The 27,182-nt window shown below is 44.0% G+C and overlaps 1 protein-coding gene across 1 annotated transcript in view; it reads left to right on the forward strand.

The window, feature by feature from the left end:
• LOC120928974 (cyclic nucleotide-binding domain-containing protein 2-like) overlaps nt 1–27,182 on the forward strand; it is a 387,861-nt gene that overhangs the window by 138,704 nt on the left and 221,975 nt on the right. Inside the window, exons 4-6 of the mRNA XM_040340130.1 lie at nt 3,738–3,849; nt 5,765–5,839; nt 17,322–17,413. Of these exons, the coding sequence (XP_040196064.1) occupies nt 3,738–3,849; nt 5,765–5,839; nt 17,322–17,413 (279 nt within the window). The remainder of the gene's footprint in view (nt 1–3,737; nt 3,850–5,764; nt 5,840–17,321; nt 17,414–27,182) is intronic.

Here is a 27,182-nt window from a genome sequence, read left to right on the forward strand (position 1 = left end):
AAACAACTGCCCACCACCCCCTGGCGGCACCTCAACCGTTTGTTTTTTGCACACAAATCTCTGGCTCTAATCAGGTGCTTAAAAAAAATAAAAATAACACCCCCCCCCCCACATTGGAATCCATGCATCTAGCATCCTGCATGGGGGCCGGGAGCATGGACTAGGTGGGGGGGGGGGCGGTGCCCTTAATGGATCACTTTAATTTTATAACATCAGCATTGTAACACCAATACAAACAATCAGTGCCGGGACAAGGTCATCTAGAGACCAGGATGAACATGCCAAACTGCACCCAAACTCCCAAGATGTATGAATATAATGTGTCAACAAAAATCCCCCTACAAAAAAACACTGAGCACTAATCTGCATGCTTACCCCCTAAGCTTAAATCCCCTCTTTCCCCAGTACAAATCTACCCCCTGCTGAAATCCCCCCTCTCAGCACAAATCGTTGTCCCCCAAATCCGCTCAAAACATATGCTCCCCCCCAAAAAAAGAAAATTCACTCCTCCTAGCACACATCCTCTACCCCTAAAATTTCCTATACTAATACACATCCCCCCCCCCTCATTTCCAATCCCCCTCTCCTCCCAGATCACCTCTCTTAGCAACCCGCTCCCAAATTTCCCTTCTTAGACCAATCCTTACCCCCCACCATCCTCCAAATTCCCCCTTCCAACAAAAATCCCCTCCCCCAATCTTTGTAGTGCCCCCCCACTTCACATGATACCACAGTGCCCAGGGCAGCTTCCCCTCCTGCCCACCCCTTGTCTCAGGACTGCAAACAAAACTCATGTTGTGAGTTCTGCCTGTCTGCTAACCATCTCTTTCCACAACTTCCTGGATTCCTTGCATGCTTTGCAGCTTCTCCATTTCTAAGGACTACATGTCCCATGGTACCTTGCTGCCTACAAGCAGTGATTCCTGTACTGACTCCGCCTCCTGAAACTCCTCATCTGAGCACCACTGGAGATCAGAAGGCAGGCTCTGTGAAATGTGTGACACATGAGTGCCTACTAACAGGGCATAGTGACTACGTGTCTCAAAATGCAAGGAAGTAAATGTGTGGGGTCTTCATGAAGTAAGTTTACAGACTTCAAGCTCATTCAGAATAATAGTAATAGACTAGTAATAATTGACATACAATGTGGAAATAAATATAGGATTTTACATATTTACCATAGATGCATTATATTTAAAAAAAAATGTTGCTCATAAAAATATAGATTTATTAACCACTTGCTTACTGGGCACATAAACCCGCTTCGTGCCCAGGCGAAATTTCAGCTTCCGGCACTGCGTCGCTTTAACTGACATTTGCGCTCCCAAACAAAATTGACATCCTTTTTTCCCCACAAATAGAGCTTTATTTTGGTGGTATTTGATCACCTCTGTGGTTTCTATTTTTTGCGCTATAAACAAAAAAAGATCGACAATTTAAAAAAAAATATATATATTTTTTACTTGTTGCTATAATAAATATCCCAATATTTTTTAAAAAAAACAAGAAAAAATTGCAATAAGCGACTGGTTTGCGCAAAACTTATAGCGCCTACAAAATAGGGGACAGAATTATGATTTTTTTTTTTATTATTTTTCTTTTTACTAGTAATGGCGGCGATGTGCGATTTTTATTGGGACTGCGATATTGCGACGGACGTATCGGACACTTTTGACACAAATTTGGGACCATTCACATTTATGCAGCGACCAGTGCTATAAAAATGCACTAATTACTGTATAAATGTGACTGGCAGGGAAGGGGTTAACACTAGGGGGTGAGGAAGGGGTTAAATGTGTATCCTGGGTGTGTTCTATCTGTGTGGGGGGAGGGGGGTGACTGGGGGAGGTGACCGATGCTGTGTCCGTATGTACAAGGGACACAGCATCGGTCTCCTCTCTTCCTGACAGGACATGGAGCTCTGTGTTTACACACAGAGCTCCACGTCCCTGCTGTGTTCCCGACGATCGCATGTACCCGGCAGACATCGCGGCCGCCAGGTACACGCATCGGCTTCCCAGCGACGCGTCGGGACAGTGTTTACCCGCTGCGCTCCCCCCAGAGGCGCGCGTGGGTAATGCACTTTAAATGACGTCCAAAGACGTCCAGTTGGCACCTGAGAGACGCGCTGTTGACGTCTTTTGTCAATAGCGCGGGTCTCAAGTGGTTAAAAGAGATACATTTCACATATTCAAAACAAAGATGTATAACAGAACAGAAAAAAAAAAAAAAAAACGCAAACTTCCTGTTACCAGGAACACCAATAACATGTTATGGTAGGTCCTATTTGACATCAGCAGTAGATGAAGACCAGATACATTTTAAACTGGAAGTCCAATCCATCTAATGTTAAATCTGCTCTCATTCTCATTCTAAAGCCAGCCATACTGTACATGGATCGAAAAACTGGTCGGTCCATTAGGGACTGGCTGAATTTCAATCCATGTATAGGCGGGCAGGTTGTACACAGTTCAATTGGAATTTTTCCCAAATGATCAGTGACACCGGCTATAGCCAGCAACCCTCATCATTGTATTCTGATAGCGAAGAGGCTTCCTCTTTGTCAGAATACAATAGCTCAGTGTGAAGGGTTCCCCTGTATCCACATAGAATGTGTGGATGGGAAAATCAGTTCAGGGGGTTAAAAGAAAAAAAATATGAATCACGTATAACTGGCATAAGTCCTATACTCACTGGCCTCTACAGGAAAGATGTCTATACCTATCTATTATCTGGGTTGTCTGGTCTGGTCATGAGATCGGCTAGTGCCGACTTCATAGGGGGGATCAGCTACAATGGCTGCAATACCTTTTTTTTAAATACTGTTTATTTCCTAAATCTGCATTTACAAACATTAAAAATATCACATTTCATCATTATCAATTGCTTTGTTTCTTTCATATTAACCACTTAACCCCCGGACCATATTGCTGGTCAAAGACCAGGCCACTTTTTGCGATTCGGCACTGCGTCGCTTTAACTGACAATTGCGCGGTCGTGCGACGTAGCTCCCAAACAAAATTGGCGTCCTTTTTTTCCCCACAAATAGAGCTTTCTTTTGGTGGTATTTGTTTACCTCTGTGGTTTTTAGTTTTTGCGCTATAAACAAAAATAGAGCGACAATTTTGAAAAAAAATATATATTTTTTACTTTTTGCTATAATAAATATCCCCCAAAAATATATAAAAAAAAATATTTTTTCCCTCAGTTTAGGTCGATACGTATTCTTCTACATATTTTTTGTAAAAAAAAAAATCAGGACCGGGAGCTGTGTGTGTAACGAGCGATCGCGGGTGCCCGGCGGTGATCGCGACTGCCGCGCACGCGTGTCAGCGTCAGGGGCGAGCGGGGGGCTGCTCGGCGAAATGACGCATAGCTACGTGATCTCGCCAGCAGAGCCGACCTGCCGCCGTATAACTGCAGCGGCTGGTCAGCAAGCAGTTAATAAATGCACACCAAAAACAAAGAATAAATCACCATACGTTTCATTTCATCCTGAAAAACAACACCAAAAACTAACAAGAATTTTTTTTAAGAGGTTGGAGACTGGAGGGAAAAAAGGAAAAAAAATAAGAAAAAACTTCCTCCTCCCCCTTCCGCTTCACTCCTCCTCAAGGAGGAGTGAACGGGAAGGGGGAGGAGGCCGGCGTACGTTTGTGCTCCTCATTCACCAACATACAGTATTTGTACAGTTTATTCAAAAACCATGACTGATGGGTCTTCTCTCTTCTACAAAGAGACTACGCTGCCTCCAGGACGGAGCCCATCTCCTTCAGCGAATATGTCGGCTTTGACTCGGAAACTGAAAACCTTCTATTTGATCGATCTTTGTTCAAAGCGAAAATGGAGGTATGCTTTATATTTCTAGATATGTAGTTGTTATAATTCATCATGCCGCTCATTGGCTAGACTTTGGGGGTTGTTCACGGAAGGCAAATCCACTTTGCACTACAAGTGCACTTGTAAGTGCAGTCGCTGTAGATCTGAAAGGGACATGCAAGGAAAATAAAAAATTGCATTTTTAGCTTGCACATGATTGGATAATAAAATCAGCAGAGCTTTCCATCATTTCAGAGCTTCCCCTCAGATCTACAGCAATCTACAGTGACTGCACTTACAAGTGCAATTACAAGCAGGGCCGGTGCTACCACTAGGCAAACTAAGCAGCCGCCTAGGGCGCACTGCTGCCTAGGGGCGCCCGGCCGCTGGTTTCCCTCCACGTCTGCTTCCTCTGCAGGCTGCAGCATGTATCTAACTCCGTCTCAGGCAGCTGATCTGTCCGAGTGGTAGTGTAATTAGAGGTGCAGCACAGCACTGGAGCCAGCGCTAGAGGAAGCAAAGACGATGCTTCCTGTATAGCGCCGCCTTCAGTCACATGGGCAAAGGGGGGTGGAGTCAGGGGTGGAGCCAATAGGGGCAGCAAAATTAGGTTTCGCCTAGGGTGTCAAAAATCCTTGCACCAGTCCTGATTACAAGTGTACTTGAAGTGCACCTGTAGTGAAAAGTGGATTTGCCTTTAGTAAATAACCCCCTTTTTGTCTGTTGTAAATACCCATTTTAAGACAAGCTCAAGGGAAGAAGGGGGAGGAGGGCCCCTCTACATTGGTAGTCATCAGACAAAGAGCCTCCTTAAAATTGGAGGTCAGAGGAAATAATGCCCTTTTCATTGGTGGTCAGAAAAAAATGCCCTTTATATGAGTAGTTAGTGGAAAGAATGCCCTTTACATTGGTGGTCAGTGGAAAGAATGCCTTTTACATTGTTGGTCAGTGGAAAAATGCCATTTAGATCAGTTATTAGTGGATAGAATGCCCTTTACATTGGTGGCCAGTGTAAAGAATGCCCTTTACATTAGTGGTCAGTGGACAGAATGCCCATTACATTGTTGGTCAGTGGGAAATGCTCTTTACATCAGTTATTAGTGGATAGAATGCCCTTTAAATTGGTGGCCAGTGGAAAGAATGCCCTTTACATTGGTGGTCAGTGGAAAGAATACTCTTTACATTGTTGGTCAGTGCAGAAGAGCCCCTCACATTAGTTGTCAGAGGAGAAAGACACCTTTACATTGATGGTCAGAGGGAAATGGACCTTTTACATTAGTGATCAGACTGGTGGTCAATAGGAGAAGGACCCCCCTACCCTTTACATTGGTGGTCAGTGGTAAAAATGCTCTGTTACATTGGTGGTAAGTGGAAAGAAGTCCCCCCTTATGGAAAGCTAACAATGTTTATTGGGTCAGTGGTTACTTCCATGAGGGACAAATATGTTCCACACCACTGGTTTTGCTGAGTGAGGCCTCGTACACACGACCGAGTTTCTCGGCAAAAACCAGCAAGAAACTTTTTTTTTTTGCTGAGGAAACCGGTCATGTGTAAATTTTTCGACAGGGAAACTGTTGAGGAACTCGACGAGCCAAAAAGAGAGCATGTTCTCTTTTTCCTCGACGGGAATGGAGACAATTGGCACGTCGAGTTCCTCGACAGCCTAACAAGGAACTCGACGAGCAAAACAATGTGTTTCGCCCGTCGAGTTCCTCGGTCGTGTGTACGAGGCCTCACAGAACTATGCTATACCATTGGCTCTGCCAGCCCCAGAACTACGCAGCCAGAAGATCATTCCACCACAACCTTTGGAGGAACCCTGGTTGCGAAAGCCTGGCCTAAGGCACAACTGATTACTGCTAACTGTTTTGACATTATAAAATAATGTTCAATAATTTATGATATTGCATTCATTACTGTGTTTCCATTGTTTTGGGGTTTGAAGATGATTCTCAGTTCTGAAGCCAAACAAATCCTTTCAAGTCCACCAAAGAAGAGAACAATAGAAGAAGCAAAGTTGGTACGTTCCAGAAATTAAATTAGCAACAGGTATCATAAGCATCCATTTCTAGAAGAGTCTTTTTCTATAGCACCTGAAAATATTTAGACACGTATAACATCACCCCACCACACTCCACTGAGCTCTGTCTACTGGGACCAATTTTCATTTAAAATGACATATTAAAAGGGATTTTTTTTAAGAAGAATTTATATAAAACTGACATACTAAAAGTTTGGCCTGCAAAATGTATATGCCCCTTGACCTGTCCTAACTGCTACATTCATCACATAGATTTAAAACACTTTACCATAGACTGCTTAGCTTCTGACAATTGTTTCACTCCATTATACTGTACCTGTGGAAAAAAAATTTAAAAAAGGGCATCCTCCACCGTCCCTTGGAGAGTGTTTTTTTAATTATGTTGTATTATACACTGTTGTGTTGTAAAAAAAAAACATTCCTCTCTTTTTCTTTGACACTTGGTGCACTTTTCATCCCTGGTGTTCTTTATCTGCATACTATTTTGCAAGTGTTGTTGTGTAGATTTACCTTGACCATCAAGGTCTATTGTCAACAAGCATCAACCAGTATCTTGTTTTGGTCCATTTATTAAACTTTTTTGTACTTTTGAGCTTGGCCTTCAAAGTCCCATTCCTGGGGATATTTATGTTTCTTTGTCTATACAAAAAAAAAAAAAATCTTGCTTAAAGACTGCAAATGAAACAAAAAAAATATGTGCCTGTTACAAGATCAAAAGTGACAGAGATGATCAACAGAACCCGGTGTCTTGTGTAGGAGAGAGGGGTAGACCATTGACTGTTCACACAGATAAAAAGGAATCAATGCTTATAGCATCCCTCAAAATTTTCGCTCGCATCTAGCGAGTTGAAATTTGCTTGGGGCGAGTGGAGAGGGGGGCGCTGAGAGCAGATGAGTGACACTGAGTGCCCAGCTCCCCAGCTGCCTGAATGATAGGAGTGATGCTGCCGTTGCCACTAACCACCAATGTAGGAGAAGGGGACATAAAAGCCAGCAGCTACACATACTGCAGCTGCTGGCTTTTAATATTAGGACACTTACCTGTCCTGGAGTCCAGCGATGTCGGCACCGCAGCTGATGTTTCCATTAGCTGTCATGGGGTACCTGGTGGCGAGTAACTCTTAAGGCCTGGCTAGTAGCCTCGGACTTGAATTTTGAGCCCTGCTTATAGGGCCAGGAATTGGAATTAGATGTTATCTAATGATATATTAATTACAGGTGTGGCCTGATGGACCAAGTTATCCCTTGATTTCAAACTGTTAAGCTAGCCATAGATTACTTTTTTTTTTTTAATCAGTCAGCAGCCCAAAAAAAAAAAAAAGACTGCATTCCTCCATCCACACAAGCAATGAGTATAGAGGAAACCTTTTGCTAGGACATTCTGAATGCTGGACTCTCAGCTATCAGAATTCAAAATGTTCCAAAATTCCATCAACCAGTCGACTTCTATTGAATAGGGACGTCCACACATGGATTGAAATTCGGACAGTTACGCAGGGAATTTAGATCCATCTATAGTCAGTTTAAGATCTCACCGCAATACTTCCCGACTCTGGTCTTGTCTACGTGGGAAGTTTAGCCTCTCCTTTCTACTTGCTGTGTTCCAGCTGTTGGCTCCTTCATAAAAATAAAAATAAAAAAATGAAATAAAAAATCCAACAGACTCAGGAAATTTTATAAGAAGTTGTCAGATGATTTCATACTGCAGCATTTAATACAACTGAGTTTTAAGAGGGCTGACTCTTTAAAGGTAATCTCTTTTTAAAAATAGTTTTTAGATATACAGCCCTGATCAAAAGTTTAAGACCACTTGAAAAATGGCCAACAATCATATTTTACATTGTTGGATCTTAACAAGGTTCCAAGTAGAGCTTCAACATGCAACAAGAAGAAATGAGAGTGTGACAAAACATTGTTTGAGCATTCAATTTAATGAAAACAACGAATAAACTGAAACAGGCTGTTTTTCAGCTGATCAAAAGTTTAGGACCACACCTCCAAAAAAAAACGAAACCCCCCCAAAACAGAAATCCAACTTCCAAACATGAACTCAGTAATGAGTAGCTCCGCCGTTATTGTTGATCACTTAAAAAAATTCGTTTCGGCATGCTTGATGCAAGCGTTTCCATGAGGTGAGTGGGAACATTTCTCCAAGTGGTAAAGACAGCCGCACGAAGGCCATCTACTGTCTGGAACTGTTGTCCATTTTTGTAAACGTCCCTTGCCATCCATCCCCAAAGGTTCTCAATTGGATTTAGATCAGGGGAACACGCAGGATGGGCCAAAAGAGTGATGTTATTCTCCTGGAAGAAGTCCCTTGTCCTGCGGGCATTGTGTACTGTAGCGTTGTCCTGTTGAAAAACCCAGTCATTGCCACACAGACGAGGGCCCTCAGTCATAAAGAATGTTCTCTGCAACATCTGGACATAGCCAGCGGCTGTTTGATGCCCCTGCACTTCCTGAAGCTCCATTGTTCCACTGAAGGAAAAAGCACCCCAGACAATTATGGCGCCCCCTCCACTGTGTCGCGTAGAAAACATCTCAGGTGGGATCTGCTTGTCATGCCAGTAACGTTGGAAACCATCAGGACCATCAAGGTTACATTTTTATTCATCAGAGAATAAAACTTTATTCCACCTTTGAATGTCCCATGTTTGGTGCTCTCTTGCAAAGTCCAAACGAGCAGTTCTGTGGCATTCAAAGAGACGAGGTTTTTGAAGACGTTTTTTGTTTTTGAAGCCCTTCAGTCTCAGATGCCGTCTGATGGTTATGGGGCTGCAGTCAGCACCAGTAATGGCCTTAATTTGGGTCGAGGATCGTCCAGTGTCTTGATGAGAGACTTTGCTTATGCAGTTCAGCAACCCGACCACATTAAAAAAGGGAGAGTTTTTTGCCTTTGCCATCACAACGTGTGACTACCTGACAGAAAATGACAATGAATCCACATCTTTGCACAGATTTGGCCTTTTAAAGGCATGTGGTCCTAAACTTTTGATCAGCTGAAAAACAGCCAGTTTCAGTTTATTCGTTGTTTTCATTAAATTGAATGCTCAAAAAATGTTTTGCTTCACTCTCATTTCTTCTTGTTGCATGTTGAAGCTCTACTTGGAACCTTGTTAAGATCCAACAATGTAAAATATGATTTTTTGCCATTTTTCAAGTGGTCTTAAACTTTTGATCAGGACTGTATAATAGAGGTCAGCATGAATTATACAATATTTTTTTTTTAAATCAAAAATAAGTTTATTGTAGCAATACAAACATATATATATACACAGGCAGATCAATAGAAAGTGCATCAGAATGGTAAAGGGAATATACCAAATGTACTCCCACATTGGCAAACATCCAAGTCTGAAGTAATGCCAACACATACATTAAATGAACGAATCATTATCTACACTTCAGACGAATAGAAGGATGGGTATGACATTATAACTTACTTCATCATACAAGGCATTACCACATTAGCTCAGTCTGACTGTGTATTTCAATATTAACTCTTTAACTTCGGAAATAGAAAGATAAAACCAAATAGGGATAGGAAGAGAAGAAAGGGAGGGGAAAGAAAGAAAGAAAAAGAAAAGAGGAAAAAGAGAGAAAGGATCTTTATCCCTAGGACTGTGGTCCTCAACATGTTTCCAACCTCCACCTAGTGTAGCAGAGGGTAGTGTGGTATTCTCACTCCTCATACCCCACCATTAATACAATTACACCACTCAATATTGATTTATCGTCATTTGTTTTGAGGGATCATCCCTGTAACAATCTGTCCCTCACTAGCTGAAGAGGTCCCAATCCTGGGACATCTAACCAGGGTTGCCATAGTGAATAAAACTTTTTCGAAGCACCCCTGTGCTGGTATGTTAGTTTTTCACGAATCAGTAGGTTATTGACCTTTTTCACCCATAATGTGCCCGTTGGTACCCTAGGCGTAATTCACACCCTCGCAATCTCCTTACGAGCCAGGTAAAGCAACCGTAGCACCGCAGTGTGACCGTTTGGTGACAGATCAGGTAACTCCAGAGCGCCAAGGAGGCAGACCACTGGGTCAGTAATAACTGGTATCTGAAATACCTGGGCTATAGTATCAAGGACATATTTCCAGTACCTAAAGAGTTTCGGGCATTTCCAGAACATGTGCAAGAGATCCCCAGTATGCGCATTGCATTTTGGGCACAGAGGTGTCTCTCTAAAACCCCATTTATGTAGCCTAGCCGGGGTTCTGTATACCCTATGCAGCAAATATAAGTGAGAGAGCCTCTGTGATGCCGATACAGACACTAGTGGGGCGGATGTCAGACACAATTCCCATGTTTCACCATCTATAGGCCCCAAATCCCGTTCCCACCCTCGTCTGCAGGGGAGCTTACTTGCCTCATGTGTAGATTGGATCAGTCTTGCATAGACCCTGGATATCATGCCCGCCCGGTCATCAGCAATGAGCACATCTCTCATCAGAGGGTGTACCACTACAGCTGGTCGGGTAAGTCTGCTTTCGCATTGTACAGCGTGTCTCAGTTGCAGGTATTGGTAAAATTGGGAGTTACATAAACCATATTCCTCTTTTAGGGTCGCAAAGGATTTAATTATAGTTCCAGAGAACAGCTGGGCGATATAATGTATGCCCAACCCCTCCCAGGAGCCAAATCCCTTCAACTTAAAAAGTTCACAATAATGTCTATTCCTCCATATTGGGGTAAACTGGCACATTGTCTTGATCTTGAAAATGGTCCTTACATATTCCCATAACTTATTTAATAGACTAACTGTGGGTAGTGCAGTAGGGAATTGTGTAAGGCCTGCATCTAGATACACCAGTGCTGGAAGGGTTGAGTCCACTGGGACTATCAGTGATCTTATCGGGTCAGATTCATCCACTATTCCCCAATTAGCAAGTTGCTGGAGCTGTGACGCTATGAAATAAAACCGAGAGTGCGGAACTGCCATACCTCCCTGATCTTTTGGTAATTGCAGAGAATGCAAACTAATGCGGGCCGATCCCCCCCCCCATATCAACTCTCTAAATTGAGAGTCTATACGGGTAAACCATCTATGAGTGATCCAGATCGGGGAGTTGTGAAAAATATATAAAAGTTGAGGTGCCCATATCATCTTAATTAGGTTAACTCTTCCGGTCACGGATAGAGGTAACTTTCTCCAGGCTGAGCATTTCAGCCGTAGTTTCTGCATCAGTGGAGATAGGTTTTTGTCAAGGTACTGGGATGGACTTGGCGTGACCTGTATGCCCAAGTAACGGAATTCATCTACTATTGCAATGTCCTTCGCACAGTCCGGCAGAGGGCTTGGCAAAGGGTCTAGAGGCATAATAACTGATTTGTTCCAGTTAATACTGAACCCCGAAAGCCGACCGAAGTCAGCAATCAGACCCATTACGTTTTGCAGGGAGCTTGCCGTGTCCCCCAGATATATCAATGTATCATCCGCATAAAGGGAAACCACATCTTTTCTGGGACCCCTCTGAAACCCCACTATATCCTGCCTATTTCTAATGTGAATGGCCAGTGGCTCAAGAGCCAGGGCAAACAACAGGGGCGACAAAGGGCACCCCTGCCGAGTGCCCCTAGCCAGACAGAAGGGTTCCGACACCTCTCCATTAATACGCATTCTCGCCGACGGGGAGCTATACAATAACTGTACCCATTTCAAAAATGAGGGACCCACCCCAAATCGAGTTAGGACTTCCCAAAGGTATGGCCACTCCACGCTGTCGAACGCCTTAGCGGCGTCCAACGATAGGATCGCCCTGTTACCTACATTGTCCGGGGGGATTTGTAAGTTCAGGAAAAGTCTGCGCAAATTCTGAGATGTGGATCTCGTCGGAATGAACCCAGACTGATCTCTATGTATCACTTTTTGTATACAGCCAGCCAACCTGCTAGCCAAAATCCTGGCCAGCAGCTTGACATCATAGGTTAAAAGTGAAATCGGTCTGTAAGAGTCCGGAGACGATGGGTCCTTTCCGGGCTTCAACAGGACCACAATAAGTGCCTCGTTCATAGAAGGGGGGAGAGACCCCGTTTCGAATGCATGATTATACATTTTAAGAAGAATGGGGAGGAGTTGAGTTGAGTACCTTTTGTAAACCTCAGAGGGTAACCCATCAGCCCCGGGTGCCCGGCTATTTTTCGAGTGGGCCAGCGCCTCAAGTAATTCATCCTCAGTCAGAGGAGCATTAAGAAGGGCAACATCCGATGCAGACAAGGACGGCACAGGATACTTGTCTAGAAACGAATGTATGTCATCTCGAGTGGGGTTAACCTTGGAGGAATAAACATCCTGAAAAAAAAGACTAAATACCCTAGTAACTTCTCTAGTAGAATGACAGGGATTCCCCTCGGAATTTGTTATAGATGCGATATGCGAGGACGGCTGTTGTGACTTAGCCAGTAGCGCTAACATATGCCCCGTATTCTCTCCCTCCTCAAAATGAGTTTGTTGTAGGAAAAACCACTTATTTTCAGCTAGTTGCATAGTTAGGTCTTTGAGTAAGGTTTGGGATGCTAGCCACGAGCGTTTCGCATCATCTGTGGGGTCAGCAATATACCTGGCCTCCGAGGATCGTACTTCCTCTAGTACCGACATTTCCCATTCCTTAGTGGAGGTTTTTATCTTGGAAATTACTCTAATAAATTGCCCTCTGAGGAAGGCTTTAGCTGTGTCCCAGACTATATCTAATGCCGCAGTATCTAGGTTTTGACTGAAAATTTTTTGGAGAAGCTCTGGGATAGGATCAGGGACCGGAAAAAGTGATAGCCAAAAGGGGTTAAGCTTCCAGAGGGTATTGCCCCTGCGAGCCCCACACCTGATGTCAATCGAGAGAGGAGCATGATCAGAAATTTGCCTAGGGTGGTATTGAGAGGTTTCCAACAATGACAGGAGTAATGCATTTCCCAGCCCTAGGTCTATTCTAGAGAGGCCCCCCACCGAGGCAGATTGGCACGAATAGACTCTGGCGTCCGGATTGCGGACCCTCCAAACATCTGTTAGTCCCATTTCCAGTAGTAATCGAGCGAACGGGGTAGGCCCACTTCCCCTTTGTGCTCCAACCTCCCCTTGGGCAGACAACCTGTCCCTAGTATGGTCCAGACAGTTATTAAAATCCCCTACAACCAACACAGGGACACCTGGAAAACGGGCAACAAAATCTGACAGTACTTTCAGTATGCTGGTAGAAAAGGGAGGGGGAATATAAATACCTGCAAGTAAACATTTAGTACCGCATATACAGCATAGAATGATGACATAACGCCCCTCAGGGTCAATTAGTGTCTCCAGAGCCGTAAATTGCGTGCCCTGTTTGACTAGGATGCTCACCCCCCTCGAGTACACTGAGAAAGTAGAATGATACTGGTGGCTAAATTGCCTTATCGCAAATTGGGGTGTGGAGGTCGGGGGGAGATGAGTCTCCTGCAGGCAGACAATATCAGCGGTTATACGCTTGATTGTGCGAAGCACAGCCAAGCGTTTAACAGGATTATTCAATCCCCGCACATTCCAGGACACAAATCTGGTTATCTTAGACATTGCATATTAGGAGTAAGTAAAACATAGGAGTCAATGGCAAGCACACAGCAGCAAAAAACAGGACAGCTAGTCCCCCTTGGGGGAGGATTCCTTAGTATGCCCTCAGTCAAGTGCAGAGGCACACATAGCAGGGCCAGACGGCCCAACGGAGTTGATGAGGCCAGGCCGAGGAGTATCACAAAGTGCACAGCATAGGTAGTCACTGGTGGGATAATAAACCCCAAAAGCAGGTGGTATGTAAAGGACGATGAACCCACAGTCACATTGGCAGATGAAAAAAGGGATATTAAAAGAAAAAGAAAAAAAGATATATTCAAAAAATAACAGGCCAACATGGCCAACTTTGTTTGCCTACAGGCAGTGCGAGGCCTGTACCAGGCCCGCATGGGGGCAACAGTGGAAGTGCACCAAGTGTCTAAACTTCTCAACAGCAAGAACAAATAGCCCAGTGTATCTAGTATGAGCGAAATCTCAGCAACTTCTCCGCCTTGATAAAGGGGAATAGTAGGTAAATGGCAGGATAAGTCCATCTAGGTATTACCCATCTTGTTGAGCACGGTGACGATTGCGACCTTCTCGGATTGAATGTTCCTCTCTGTCTAGCCATTGTGCAGCTGATGACGGAAGATCAAAGAAGTGTACAGATCCCAATGCTTCCACCCTAAGCTTGGAGGGGTACAGCATAGCATATTTCACATCTAATACTCTGAGGCGACGTTTAACATCCAGAAACTTTGCACGTTGCTTTTGCAGCTCAGCAGAAAAATCAGGGAAGCAGGAGATTTTAGCATTATCAACTTTCATGGCCTCGGGTTTAATCCTGGCATTGCGCAGTATGGCATCCCTGTCCTTGTAATGCAGAAGTTTAAATAAGAAGGGTCTCGGAGGTGCTCCTGGCTGAGGGGGACGGGAAGGCACCCTGTGAGCTCTTTCCACCGAGAATAATGGAGTGAAAGCTTCTTTGCCAAAAGCAGTCACCAGCCAGTTTTCAATAAATTCTACAGGATTCTTCCCTTCAGCTCTCTCAGGTAGACCCACCAGCCTCACGTTATTTCGTCTCATTCTGTTCTCCAATTCCTCTAAACGGGAGGAATGTTGTGTAAGGAGATGATTATTGTAGGAAAGATCCCTTTGCATGGGGGCCATATCATCCTCTATGGAGCTCACCCGCCCCTCCACAGCAGATGTCCTCTCCCTTAGTTTCTGTGCATCCTGCCTCATGAATGACATTTCTGCTTTCACCCCCTTAATATCAGCAGTTAGGGCAGTTAGGGAGGTATTGCATGTAGTTATGGCCGCAAATATATCCCTTAATGAGGGTTCATTGTCAGTAGCAGGACTAGTGGCTGGACTGGTGAGGGCCTGCGGCCTAGTGGTATTGCCGTTAGGGGTACTCACTGTACTCCATGGAAAGTCCGGGCCTCCACCATCCTCCAGGGGGACCGTATCGTCCGCGTCTGACACTACGCCCGGCATCTCGCTCTGGCCTCCCGGGCGAGCATTGGGATCGGCGGCCAGCACTCTGGAGAATAACTTCTCCGCCCCATCCCTGTATTTTTCCTTGGCCGTGCGCTGGGCCTGAGCGCCATCTTGGATCCCCACGCTGTCCGGGGACCGGGCCGCATTTTGTCTCCTAGCCGCCGCCATCGTGTTCGGATCGGGGAACAAGAGACACCGGAGCGATCAGGGAACCTTCCTGCAGCGAGCTGGCGTGAAGAACGGGTCTGTCGGGTAAGTATCAGGATGGATTGCAGGAGATTCGGCGGAGAGAAGCAAAAGGTGCGTCCGGCTACATCCGCTGCCTGGCCACGCCTCATGAATTATACAATATTGCTAATATGCTTTATTGGGTTGAAAAAAAAATTCCTTTTGTTTATACATACTGTAAGGCCCGTACACACGATAGAATCCATCCGCTGAAAAATCCCAGCAAATGGGTTTCATCGGATAGATCCTATGGTGTGTACACTCCAGCAGGTCTGTTTCCGCGGATATTTCTCCCCTGGGATGGATTCCAGCAGATCGAATATTTGCTGACATGCCAAACAAATCCATCTGCTGGAATCCATCCCAACGGATGGATCCGCTGGTCTGTATAGACTCACCGGATCCATCTGTCCGAAGGGATCCCCCGCATGCGTCGTAATGATTCGACGCATGCGTGGAATTCCTTATATGACAGCGTCGCGCACGGCGCCGCGTCATAATCGCGGCGACGGCACGACACGTCATCGCCAGAGGATTTCGGCGCGGATTTCAATGCGATGGTGTGTACACTCCATCGCATAGAAATCCGCGGAAATCCTCGAGAGGATTTATCCGTGGAAATGGTCCGCTGGACCGTATCCGCGGATAAATCCTCCCGTGTGTATGGGGCCTTAGTTGTATACTTGTACATATAGTATGTGCAGGCATATTTGCTCATATGCAGGGAGCAGGAGTGTGCAATGCACAGCATTCAGAGAGCAGGAGTGAGTAATGCATGGAGTGCAGGGAGTAGGAGTGTGTAATGCAGGAGTGTGTCATGCATGGATTGCAGGGAGCAGGAGTGTGCAATGAACAGAATGCAGGGAGCAGGAATATGTAATGTATGGAGTGCCGGGAGCAGGAGTGTGTATTGCATGGCGTGCAGGGAACAGGAATGTGTAATGCATGGAGTGCAGGGAGCAGAATTGTGTAATGCATGGAGTGCAGATAGCAGGAGTGTGTAATGCACGAGTGCAGGGAGCAAGAATGTGTAATGTATGGAGTGCAGGGAGCCGGAGTGTGTAATGCATGGTGTGCAGGGAGCAGGAGTGTGCAATATACAGAGTTCAGAAATCAGGAGTTCATAATGCACAAAGTGCAGGAATCAGAAGTTTGTAACACATGAAGAGCAGGGGTCGAAAGTGCATAGCGCAGCATGTAGGGGTAGGAATATGCAATGCACAGTCCAATAGAACCAACATTTTCCCCCTACTGTAAGTATGAGTCTCCCCTAGCCTAGACCTCTTCCCCCCAGATCCCCCTAATTACAGACCTCCCCCCCCATACTGTTACAGTTCACAGCCCCCCCCCCCCCCCATACAACCCTGCCCCTTTCCAATACAGACCTTTACACTGCATCACAAAAGTCCGGGGACAACTCCAAGGATGTTTTTTACCCAGAAATAGATCCCTCAAAACAGAGACTGTCCCTAGGAAAGTGGGGCGAATGGTAACCATAGCTTGTAGCATCCAAAGGAAGCCCGTGCGACAGGGTGACAACGCAAGTGTGAGACATAAACAGAGCATTGTTACCCTGTAACAGGAAGCGCCTGAACAAGGACTTTAATGGCAGAATCTCTCAAAATGTTTTTTAAAGAAAGTGGCAGAATAAAAAAAAAGAATAAAAATAATTCAAAAACCCGTTAGAGCTTATGTAAGATTTTAGTCATTGTTTTTTTTTCTAATTTTCAAAAAAAAAGTGTATACCTTTAAGATATTTTCAAAGTAACTTTTTATTATACTTTCTAAAGTAAGACAATTCATTAAAAGACAAACCAATATCTAATTATGTTTGGGGATTTTCATCAGCGTGTATTGTATATTTCAGAATATTTCAAGCCATATTCCACATAACAAATCCACAAATCTATTCAAAAAGTGCTATTAATGTTTGGTAAGCAGGTGCTGAAGCTGTCAGTCGCTTGTACTAAATTAAATTTACAATGATTTTGTTCTGTATCGATCATCTGAATGATATTTCAGTAGCCTAACATAGTTTTAACATTCATAAACAATTTATTTGGCAGTAGGAGTTATATGAGAGGAGGCTGAATAGTAGCGAGGAGTTCTCAAGTCTTTATGATATCAGGATTGATTCCAAAGTCAATGAAATGTGACAATGCAATCTAAAGTTTACATATGAATGAGACTATCTCTTTAATTACAGGCAATGCTCTCCCTGAGGACGACCGTGAGCTCCTTCGCTGCATATCCTGTTCATGTCCAGGAGAACTTAGCCCTGGTTGGATGGTATGAATGGTAGGTACCGTACCACTCTATTTTCATTTCAGCAAGTTCAACTCTGGCCAGTCGCTTCCATCCAATAAGCCTTTTTTTTTTTAATTGCTCTTCAGCCTTACCTTCAGTCTTGCACAGATTTACAGGATTGTCTGTTGTGCTGAAATAGCTTATTTTGCTGCACACTGTGAGCTTCTGCGCTAGATGCTGCAGCAAAACAGATAGAGCCCACCTCATTTCTTGGCTGGAGGACATAGCCCAGGCTTGGCTTAGGGGCATGATAACCTGCTAAATGCAGAAACTTTCAAACTGAACTCCAAGGAGCAGTTTTACTTAAAGTGGATGTAAAGACCAAAGTCCTTGCTTGAGTGACAGGTTATTTACATATCTCGTGCACTAGCTTGCAGACATGCACAGCTTCTGTAAAGTACACAATTCACATCCCCCTCCCCTCTCCTCCTCTTCTTCTCTCCCGTCCAGCTCTCCCAGGATTGGCTGTCTTTCCTGTGTTTTGATTAAATGTTTTCAAAATATGGGGTGATCCACAGTTCAGTGTAAACAGCCATCAGAATATACATAGACAAGAAGCTGTGCATGTCTGCAAGCTAGTGCATGAGATATGTAAATAACCTGTCACTCAAGCAAGGACTTTGGTCTTTATCTGGAAGTCTGTTTTATTTCACTGATTAATAAAAAGAGGATTGCTCAGCGCTGGATTAACTCTGTGTGGCAAGATTGGGCACAGATGATAGGAAATCTTATTCTCTACATTGTGACATCAAAAAATATATATATATTTTGGGTTTACATCCACAAAGCATTTGTATTTCTGTTCACACAGCTCTAAAAATTATACAGCCCACACACAGAACAGCGAGGTAGATTAACTGCTTAAAGCATAGTTCTTACTATATAAATGTAGCGCCCTGCTCCCAATGACTGGGGGCGCTATTCTAAATTTAGAGGATGTCAGAGCCAATAGTGGGCTCAGACTTTGTTTAATTTCATTAAATTAGCCTCTGTTCTGGCTATGGTTGTGTTTGATAGGATTTCCACTGTTGCCTGTAGTTGGCGTTACCACCTCAGGCCAATGTTGGAACACAAGCAAACCATAGTGTATTGGGTGACCCTTCTCGGCAGCAGCCCAGTGGGTGTGGTGCCCCGCCGTGCATGCCGGGAATGGGTACTCAAGGGGCAGATGCCGTTTTTCATTGTCCTTTGCCTCATGGCCCTCCTGGCGTGATATATGTGTGTGTGTGATTCCAGCCCCGGGACCACGTTGGTCTGAGGCTGCATCTCTATTGAGTAGGCCCAGCTATGCTAGCTGAGGCCTATGATTCTAAAGGGGATCCCAAGCTGTCTATCCAAGTGAGGGAAGCACTTAATGAAGGACACCGGGGGAGGACCTGCCCTGGAGGAGAACAAGCAAAGCAAGCTAATGTCTCGGTATAGGCCTGGTGGCTTCGTTATACAGGGATCCACAGCTCTACTTGTCTTACAGTTCGCCGGATCGGCTCTTTACTGTAAGGCTGGAAGTTCAGGACTTAAATCCTGTGGCAGAGAATTCCTGGCTATCAATGATCATTCTCAGACAGTCTGTGGCAGACACTGTTCTCATACTGGTTTGTGCCTCTACCCGACTGCTAGGCCATGTGTCAAAATTGTCCGAAGTGTCCGCCATAATGTCGCAGTCACGAAAAAAATCGCTGATCGCCGCCATTAGTAGTAAAAATAAATAATTAATAAAAATGCAATAAAACTATCCCCTATTTTGTAAACGCTATAAAATTTGCGCAAACCAATCGATAAACGCTTATTGCGATTTTTTTTACCATAAATAGGTAGAAGAATACATATCGGCCTAAACTGAGGAAAACATTTTTTTTTATATGTTTTTGGGGGATATTTATTATAGCAAAAAGTAAAAAATTGAATTTGTTTCAAAATTGTCGCCCTATTTTTGTTTATAGCGCAAAAAATAAAAAACGCAGAGGTGATCAAATACCACCAAAAGAAAGCTCTATTTTGTTTGGGAGCCACGTCGCACGACCGCGCAATTGTCAGTTAAAGCGGCACAGTGCCGAATCGCAAAAACTGGCCAGGTCCTTTAGCTGCCTAAAGGTCTGGGTCTTAAGTGGTTAAGTGGCCCTCGCTCTTCAAAAAGGTTGGGCACCCCTGCTATAATCCATACACCAATCCTCCATTATGTAAACTAAACCTCTTGTTTAAAAACTCATCTCTCCTGTTTCATCATCCTCTTTTACAAATCTTTTGATGTCAAAGGATGCTGGCTCCAAAATCCTGGCTCTGGAATCTCCTGCTTCATTTTATTTGTGTAGAACATAAAATGTAATCATACGGGTATATGTAGCATTTACACCCAGAGGGGCTGCTTGATGTATGGGGTTCTCTAATCTGGTGTCATGACTCTGTAATCAGTTTTGTCCCTCCTGACACATCTGGCTATTTATAGGTTTTGTTCCCTGCAAACCCCAGTACATGCACAAGTATAAATATCCTGCACACAGCTAGAATAAAGCACTGGAAAATGGACACTGTACTGGTTTACTGCAAGTAGAGAATATTGCCACAAATTGGAAGTAGGCAAAGGTGCTAGAATATATCAATTCAGTTGGTGACAGAAAGAGTTATTATTCTAAACTTGTCAGCTGTTATTGGCATTAAAAAGGAGCTCCAGCCTCCCCCCCCCCAAAAAAAAAAGGTCAGCAGGTACAAATACTGTAGCCGCTGACTTTTAATATAAGGATACTTACCTGTCCTGTGATCCAGCGATGTCCTCACCCATGCCGATTCTTCAATCAGCTTCGGGTGCAGGTGCCGGCATCTTAAGTAAGGGAACCGGACAGTGAAGCCTTGTAGCTTCACAGCCGGTTTCCTATTGCGCAGGCATGAGGTGAATGGTCCCATAGTCTTCTAGGACCAGGGATGTGTCTAAGAAGACTGGAGTGGAAGAAGGGAAGGGCAAACTTCTGGCTCAGATTACAGTGGCGCATCTGATCAGAAGTGGGAGCAGGTACCTGTCAAATCCAGGTACCTGCTCCCCCCAAAAAGTGCCAAATGTGGCAGTGGAGAGAAGGGGAGGGAGGATGCAAACAAGTGGAACTTCTCCTTTTGGGTGAAGTTCTGCTTTAAGTTGTAGAGACCCTCACTTACCACTTATACCACAGGGATACTTCAAGCAGAGATCAATATCAGCAATAGCAGTACCTAGTATAGCAACCAATAGCAGAACCGTGGTTTGTGTGAAACATTCAAAAGGGCCCTTGGTATGCAGCTCATAGAGGGTGTCTTGAGCTAAGAGCAAACTCAGAGGGTAATGACCATGACTCAGTCAAAACTAAATAGTTTTTTATTTCTGATCTTATTATTTTTGATGACTATTTGGTGGGACCCAGTCTGTAAGGTGGTGCGCTTAATTGCCATGCATTTAAGAGTCTGCCATTTTACCAGACTTGTGCACATGGAAAACTCCAGCTTAGACTCTCAATAACATTGTCCTCAGTACAAATCTCTTCTCTGTGGCTGCGTGTCCTCTGATCCTCCCACAGAAAAGAGGAAGTCCTTTTCCCCACAGTACGGTAAAAACTGCTCTCCCTCTCCTTTCCTTATAGGCCTCCCTTGGGAGTTGTAGTCTGTCAACTCATCCGCTTCCACAACAGAGTCGTTTTCAGTGAGCGTCATCTCCCATAGTCCAGTGCGGTTCGCATCAGTCTTTCTAGCCCTTCATGTCACACTGGTTCCTTCTAGCGGGTGAAGGTGAAAGCATAGGAGTATTGTATGAGCATATGGGGTAGCTGCAGCACAATGTGTCTGTGGTTGCCTCCTCTTTGAAAAGCTAAGCACATGGCTAAACATATTATTATTATTATTATTATTAATAATAATATGGGCGCAAATACTGATCTATTGCACTAGAGCAGTGGTCTCCAAACTGCGGCCCTTTGCTTGCCTTTATCCGGCCCTTGGGGCACTATCCCTCCCACTAATACTAGACACTATTCTGCCATCTGACACCGACAATGGAGCACCATTTCTCCCACTGACACAACTAATAGAGCACTATTACTCCATATGATACCAGCAATAGGGCACTATTCCTCCCCTAATACCAGATGTTCACCAACAATGATGCCAGGAAAATTTCTACTCTTGCTGGCCAAAGTCCGGCCCTCCAAGAGTCTGAAGGAAAATAAACCGGCCCTTTGTTTAGAATGTTTGGAGACCCCTGCGCTAGAGGTTTAGCAGGGTGATAATCAACCATTCATAGAAATGTATACCTCCCAAGGATAGCTCCATGTCAGTTGGATGGCCCAATCTCTGTCCGAATGGCCAGCTTTAGGGCAACCTTTTATTAAAATCTTTTATACAGAAAAAGCAATGTATTTTCTATTGAAACGCAACATATAAAACTATTTTTATTTTTTGTCGAGATTTCTTTTTCTTACCTGTATCTCACAGCCTCCGTTCACAAATAATGGATAACTCAATTTAAGGCTAATAAAGTGTAACCAGCAGCCTGTATAGGTATATACAAATCTGTACCTGGGGACACTTTCCATTGACATTTCATTATGATCCAGGCCTAGAAGCACCTACAGAAATGGAAGGGGGGGGGGATAGAACAGCTTTAACTAATGTAAGAAGAACTGGCAAGGAAATTAAATCCGGGCTAGAGATGAGCGATGATAGAAAATCACTTTTTAAATGAACAATGGGCTGCTTGGTAGGAAGAAAAAAAGGCGAGCGAAACACAAAACACTGTGAAATGAAACCTAAAATTGCCAAGATGGGGGTTGTAAACACAACGAATGAGGCTGGAGGTATTGCGTTACAAAGGCTAACTCTGGAATTTGCAATATTCTAGTTATAGCTTCTGCAATCTGCATCACAGGTTTGGCTTTCCATGATGCAAGATGCTTGATGAGTGCTGAAATCTGTTGGAATGTGAGCAGAGGGTGCGCCATCTGATCGGAGCTGCCTCATATGAAGACATAGATGTTCTAAGGAAACTTGTACTGAACTGCTCCTGGTAATGCTAGCAACCTGGTTGCCTCTGCTTCCAGTCCTTTTATGAGCTGCTGACCTGGTACAAGCATGCAGATTAGTAAACTCAGAGCCCTCGTTCAAACCGGTGCGACTTGTCATGCGATTTCACAGTACCAAATCACACGACAAGTCGCACCCCATTACTGGCAATGGAACCGTTCATATCGCCACGACAAATATCGCAGCGATTATAAAAAAGTTTTCTGAACGACTTTTTACAGATTTCATTGCAACTTGCATAGACTTCTGTTAAAAAGGTCGCAGGCTGCAATAAAATCGGCAGTGCAAATCGTACTGATGTGTGGCTTTGAAATTGCGCTGAAGTAATGCGATTTCAAAGCTGCACCGGTGTGAACTAACCAGAGTCAACTCAGAACTCCTTTGTTGAATGGAAATGCCATTAACCACAACCTTCATACTTTGTCAGCACGGGCTTGCTTTAGAGTCTGATTCCAGCACTCTTTTTTTAGAGTATGGAAGAGTTGGACTCTCTGTCAGGTTTTTATTGCTGTTTGTGTGCCTATTGGAGGAATTTCCCCTCACTTCCTGTTTGGACAAGAAGTGATGTGGGATTTGTTTAATGGGGTAACATTTTTAATTACAGCAGCAGTGCTACACAGCAGGACCAACTGATAAAAAGCAGCATAGCCTAAATTTTTGCATCAACTGCAGTCACATTGCGCAAGTGTCAATTGAACTTACAGTAGTGCCTCTGGAACAGCTGTTGCATGCCCAGTAGCCTAGGGGGTGTTGTATATGCCAGAGCACAGCTTTAAGGACATAAGGTCCTCAGGTGGACACTGTGAAGCAACCCCACCCCCATTCTCATTGATGCTAGTGCTAGATTGTGAGCATTGCATGCCCTTGTAGGCCTAGCAAGCATGGCAGATCTGACACTAGGGGGACGGACTAGGCTCCCTTATTTCAGGAGATAGTCTTCACTTTACCATGAGGCAGCAAACCAGCTCTGGCTCTCAGACAACATGTGGGTTCTCACTTACTCCTTCAGGAGCTCTAACCTTCATGTCAATTGACTAATTCTCAGCCGTATTCTCCACTGTGCTGGAGCAGCTTGCAGATAATGATTTGCTGAGAAGTGACCATAAGATCTAGATCTATCCCCACTATCCTGTTAATTTCCCATACCACCCATTCTCGGGTTAGATGGGTAAGACAGGGCTCAAGGAAGTGAGCTTCTGTGAAGTGGACAAATCCTCTAAAGAGGATGCCTAGGCCTCTCACGTGTCTCCATCCCAAAGGTTCACAGCGAGTGCTCTCACAGAGTATGTCTATTAGAAATTAAAACTTTCATACCCAAACCCTCAGGCCTGAGTTATCAGGTTTGAGATTTTGGAAAGTGTAAAAACGTATAAAGTACTTTCTGTTGCATCTTCATACTGAAGAGGACAAGTACAAGGACTGGTTCTTTTTGGCAAGGTATCGCCAGATACAGAAATAATGGTGTCCGGACTCAACCACAAACTGGACAGGTTGTCCAGGTCCAAGGATCCATAGGCTTTTGGAGTAGATGCCCTAGTCTATATGTGCAATCAGTTTATACGTTCTCAAGCTCCTGTCTCATCTCCTTTGGAGGATAGAGAAGGAAGGAATTTCTGTGATTGAATTGAATTGGCCCAGAAGGGCATGGTTCTCAGACATTGTCAGTTTCCTAAGTGACTCTCCATGGGCTTGTTGGACCTTCCCTTGCTGTTGAAGCCCATGTCCTGAGGTAAAATGGTCTCCCAGACTCTTTAATTCCCACTTTACTAAAGGCCAGAAAGCCCTATTCTCATGAAGTTTACCACTACACATGGCAAGTTTTTCTTGGTGTGATAAAAGGGAAATCTTAATCTAAGGAAATACTTCATGGCTGTTCCTCTTCTTTCAGTACTTGATGGCGCTCTTTCAGAGACCATTGGCTTTCCACCCCCTTGGTCAGAGCCTTTGTACAAGATGTGGCTCACATCATTGCATTGGTATGTCTCCCGCTAACTTTGTGGGACCTCAATGTGCTGTTAGTCCTTCAGAGGCCACTGTTTGAACTCATTAGGGATATTTATCTCTCTCTCCTACAAAGTTGCCTTTCGATTAGGAGCGTGTCTGAGTTTGTGGCTTTGTCGTGTGAAGAGCCTTTTTTTTGTTTCACAAGGACACAGTTGTGTTGAGACCGTGTAGTTCCTTCCTGCCTATGATGCTTTCAGAGGACATAGTATTGAATTCTATTGTCTGGCTCCAAAACATCCTAAGGAGCTTTCTGTTCACTGCTTAGATGTGGTTAGGGTTTACCTCCCAGCCACAGCCTTGAGTAATTAATCTGACGCCCTGTTTGTGTTGCCTGAAGGCTCCTAGAAGGGACAGGCTGCCTCTAGATCCACAATTTCTAGGTGGATTAGACAAATCATTACTTAAGTCATATGACCTGAAAGACAGGGTTCCCTCCACTTTACCAAAAGTGTTGGTGTTTTGTGGTATTTTTAACATCAGGCTTCGGTTTCCCAGGTCTGTGGAGCAGTTACCTATTCTTAAACTCATACATTGGCTATGTTTTACCAGGTGGAAGTTAGGGTCATGGTGGATGCTGACCTCGGTCTGACAGCCCTACAGGTTGCCCTGTAAGGGCCTTGGGTCAGTCATTCTTCTTATATTAAGAGGATTGTTACTCTTAGGCCTGTTAGCCACTGTTTTATTTCCCTCAAGGGATTGCTTTCTTTTGGACGTCTCAATAGTCTAAGAATTATCTCTCTTGTGTTCTGTAATGTACAATTAGGAAAACAGAATTTTTGATTTAGCTATAAAATGCCTTTCTTGGAGCAAGTCACAGGACACAGGTCCTTCCCCCCTATTTTTTACTCCGATATTGCAAATTGAGGCAACTGAGAGCACTAGGGGTAATGCTGGGCAGTGTCATGCATTACTATTTTGCCAGTTTCCTATCACTTGGAGGTGGAGTATAACCCAATAGTCTAAGGCAGGCCATACAATTTGTAAAATTGCAACAGTCAGTATTGATGAGGGAATTGCTCTTGCTGCGCTGTTGTATACTGACAGTGGGAGGTTTCCCAGCCATCAGAACACAGTGCTGGCAGTGATCAAATAAAAAAAAACTACAGGCTGGTTGTACTGAAGTTATTCAATAGATTGACTTCAGTACAACCAGCCTGCCCATAGATGGATCAAAATTTAAATGGTTTCTGCTGAACTCGCTTAATTTCAATCCCTCTATGGCCGGCTTTAGAATTAAGTCCTGTATTGCACTCCAAGAAAGGGTTTTTACGCTCCATTAAAACTTTAGAATGGGCCATTTGCGATTAGCTGCTGGAGGCCCAGTAGTTTTTTTTCCTTGCAATTAGCTGAGGGCAGCAAACCCCATTGAAAGCAATGGAATGCCGGTAGCTCCTGCAGCTATTTGTGAACAGTAGCATGTAATCACTTATGCAACGATTACCTGCAAATGTTCGTCCCTGTCTGCGTCCAGGGCCAATCAGCCACACGTAAACACTTCATGAACGATTACATGCCTGCAGCTAATCGTAGGTAACCCCATTGAGTCTCCCACAGCTAATTGTAGAGAACCCCATTGAGTCTTCTGCAGCTAACCATAGTCAACTCCATTGAGTCTCCCGCAGCTAATCATAGGGAACCCTATTGATCTCCCACAGATAATTGTAGGGAACCCGTTGAGTCTTCCGCAGCTAATTGTAGGGAACCCGTTGAGTCTTCCGCAGCTAATTGTAGGGAACCCATTGAGTCTTCCGCAGCTAATTGTAGGGAACCCAATTGAGTCTTCCGCAGCTAATTGTAGAGAACCCCATTGAGTCTTCCGCAGCTAATTGCAGGGAACCCATTGAGTCTTCCACAGCTAATCCACTGATTAGCCACTGCGGATCAACTGGTTTAATGGCACAACTGGGCAGCTACAAAGCTAGCTATGATTTGACTTTCTTTAGCAAAACTTCTTAACCTCATTGCTCTTTAAAGGATCTATCTGCATAAGTCAGCCCATACTAAAAAGCCTTGGGCTTATTGAGACAGTCTCCGCAGCAGCACACTCAGTGGTGTACCTAAACGGTTATCGTTCACTCCTCCATATTTTTAGATTCTATTTTTACATTTCACATCCCTCATTTTGAAAGTGACATGCCTTACCAGGAAATTGCTTCGTTCTGCAGTCCAATAAAAAAAAAATATTCCCATAAAATTTTAACTAGGGCAATTTCTAAACGCTTTAGATGTGAAAAGAAGAGAGAAGCTCGGAGTTTTGCATGATTGGAAATGATATTGGAAGCTTCAGGTTTGGTTAATGGCAACTGTAATTTTTACAGACTGATAGTGTTCATTATTACCATTGAGCTGCAAATAAGTTTTGCTGAGCTGCCATTAACCCTTTCACTGCCAGGCCCCGCGCTCTACTTTACACCTCAGGTGGCCAGATCATTTTTCCCTTTAACTTTCAGCTTTTACAGTTTGAAAACCCCTATATATCTTGTGAAAGCATAGGATCAGTAGAAAGAAAAGATAGCGCTACTGGTTTTGTAGGTCCTGATAATTACAGAATGTTCATCATAAACAAAATGTTCAATAAAAATACACCAAAAGATCATAAACGCTCACCAACACAACATAGCTTACTAAATGCCTACTAATCTAAAAGCTAAAACAGTATTAAATTAGAAAATAACAGATGTTAGTAAATTTTAAATTGTGTTTTTTTTTTTTTTTGCAA

The sequence above is a fragment of the Rana temporaria genome, chromosome 2, assembly GCF_905171775.1.
Source record: "Rana temporaria chromosome 2, aRanTem1.1, whole genome shotgun sequence".
Classification (NCBI taxonomy): domain Eukaryota; kingdom Metazoa; phylum Chordata; class Amphibia; order Anura; family Ranidae; genus Rana; species Rana temporaria.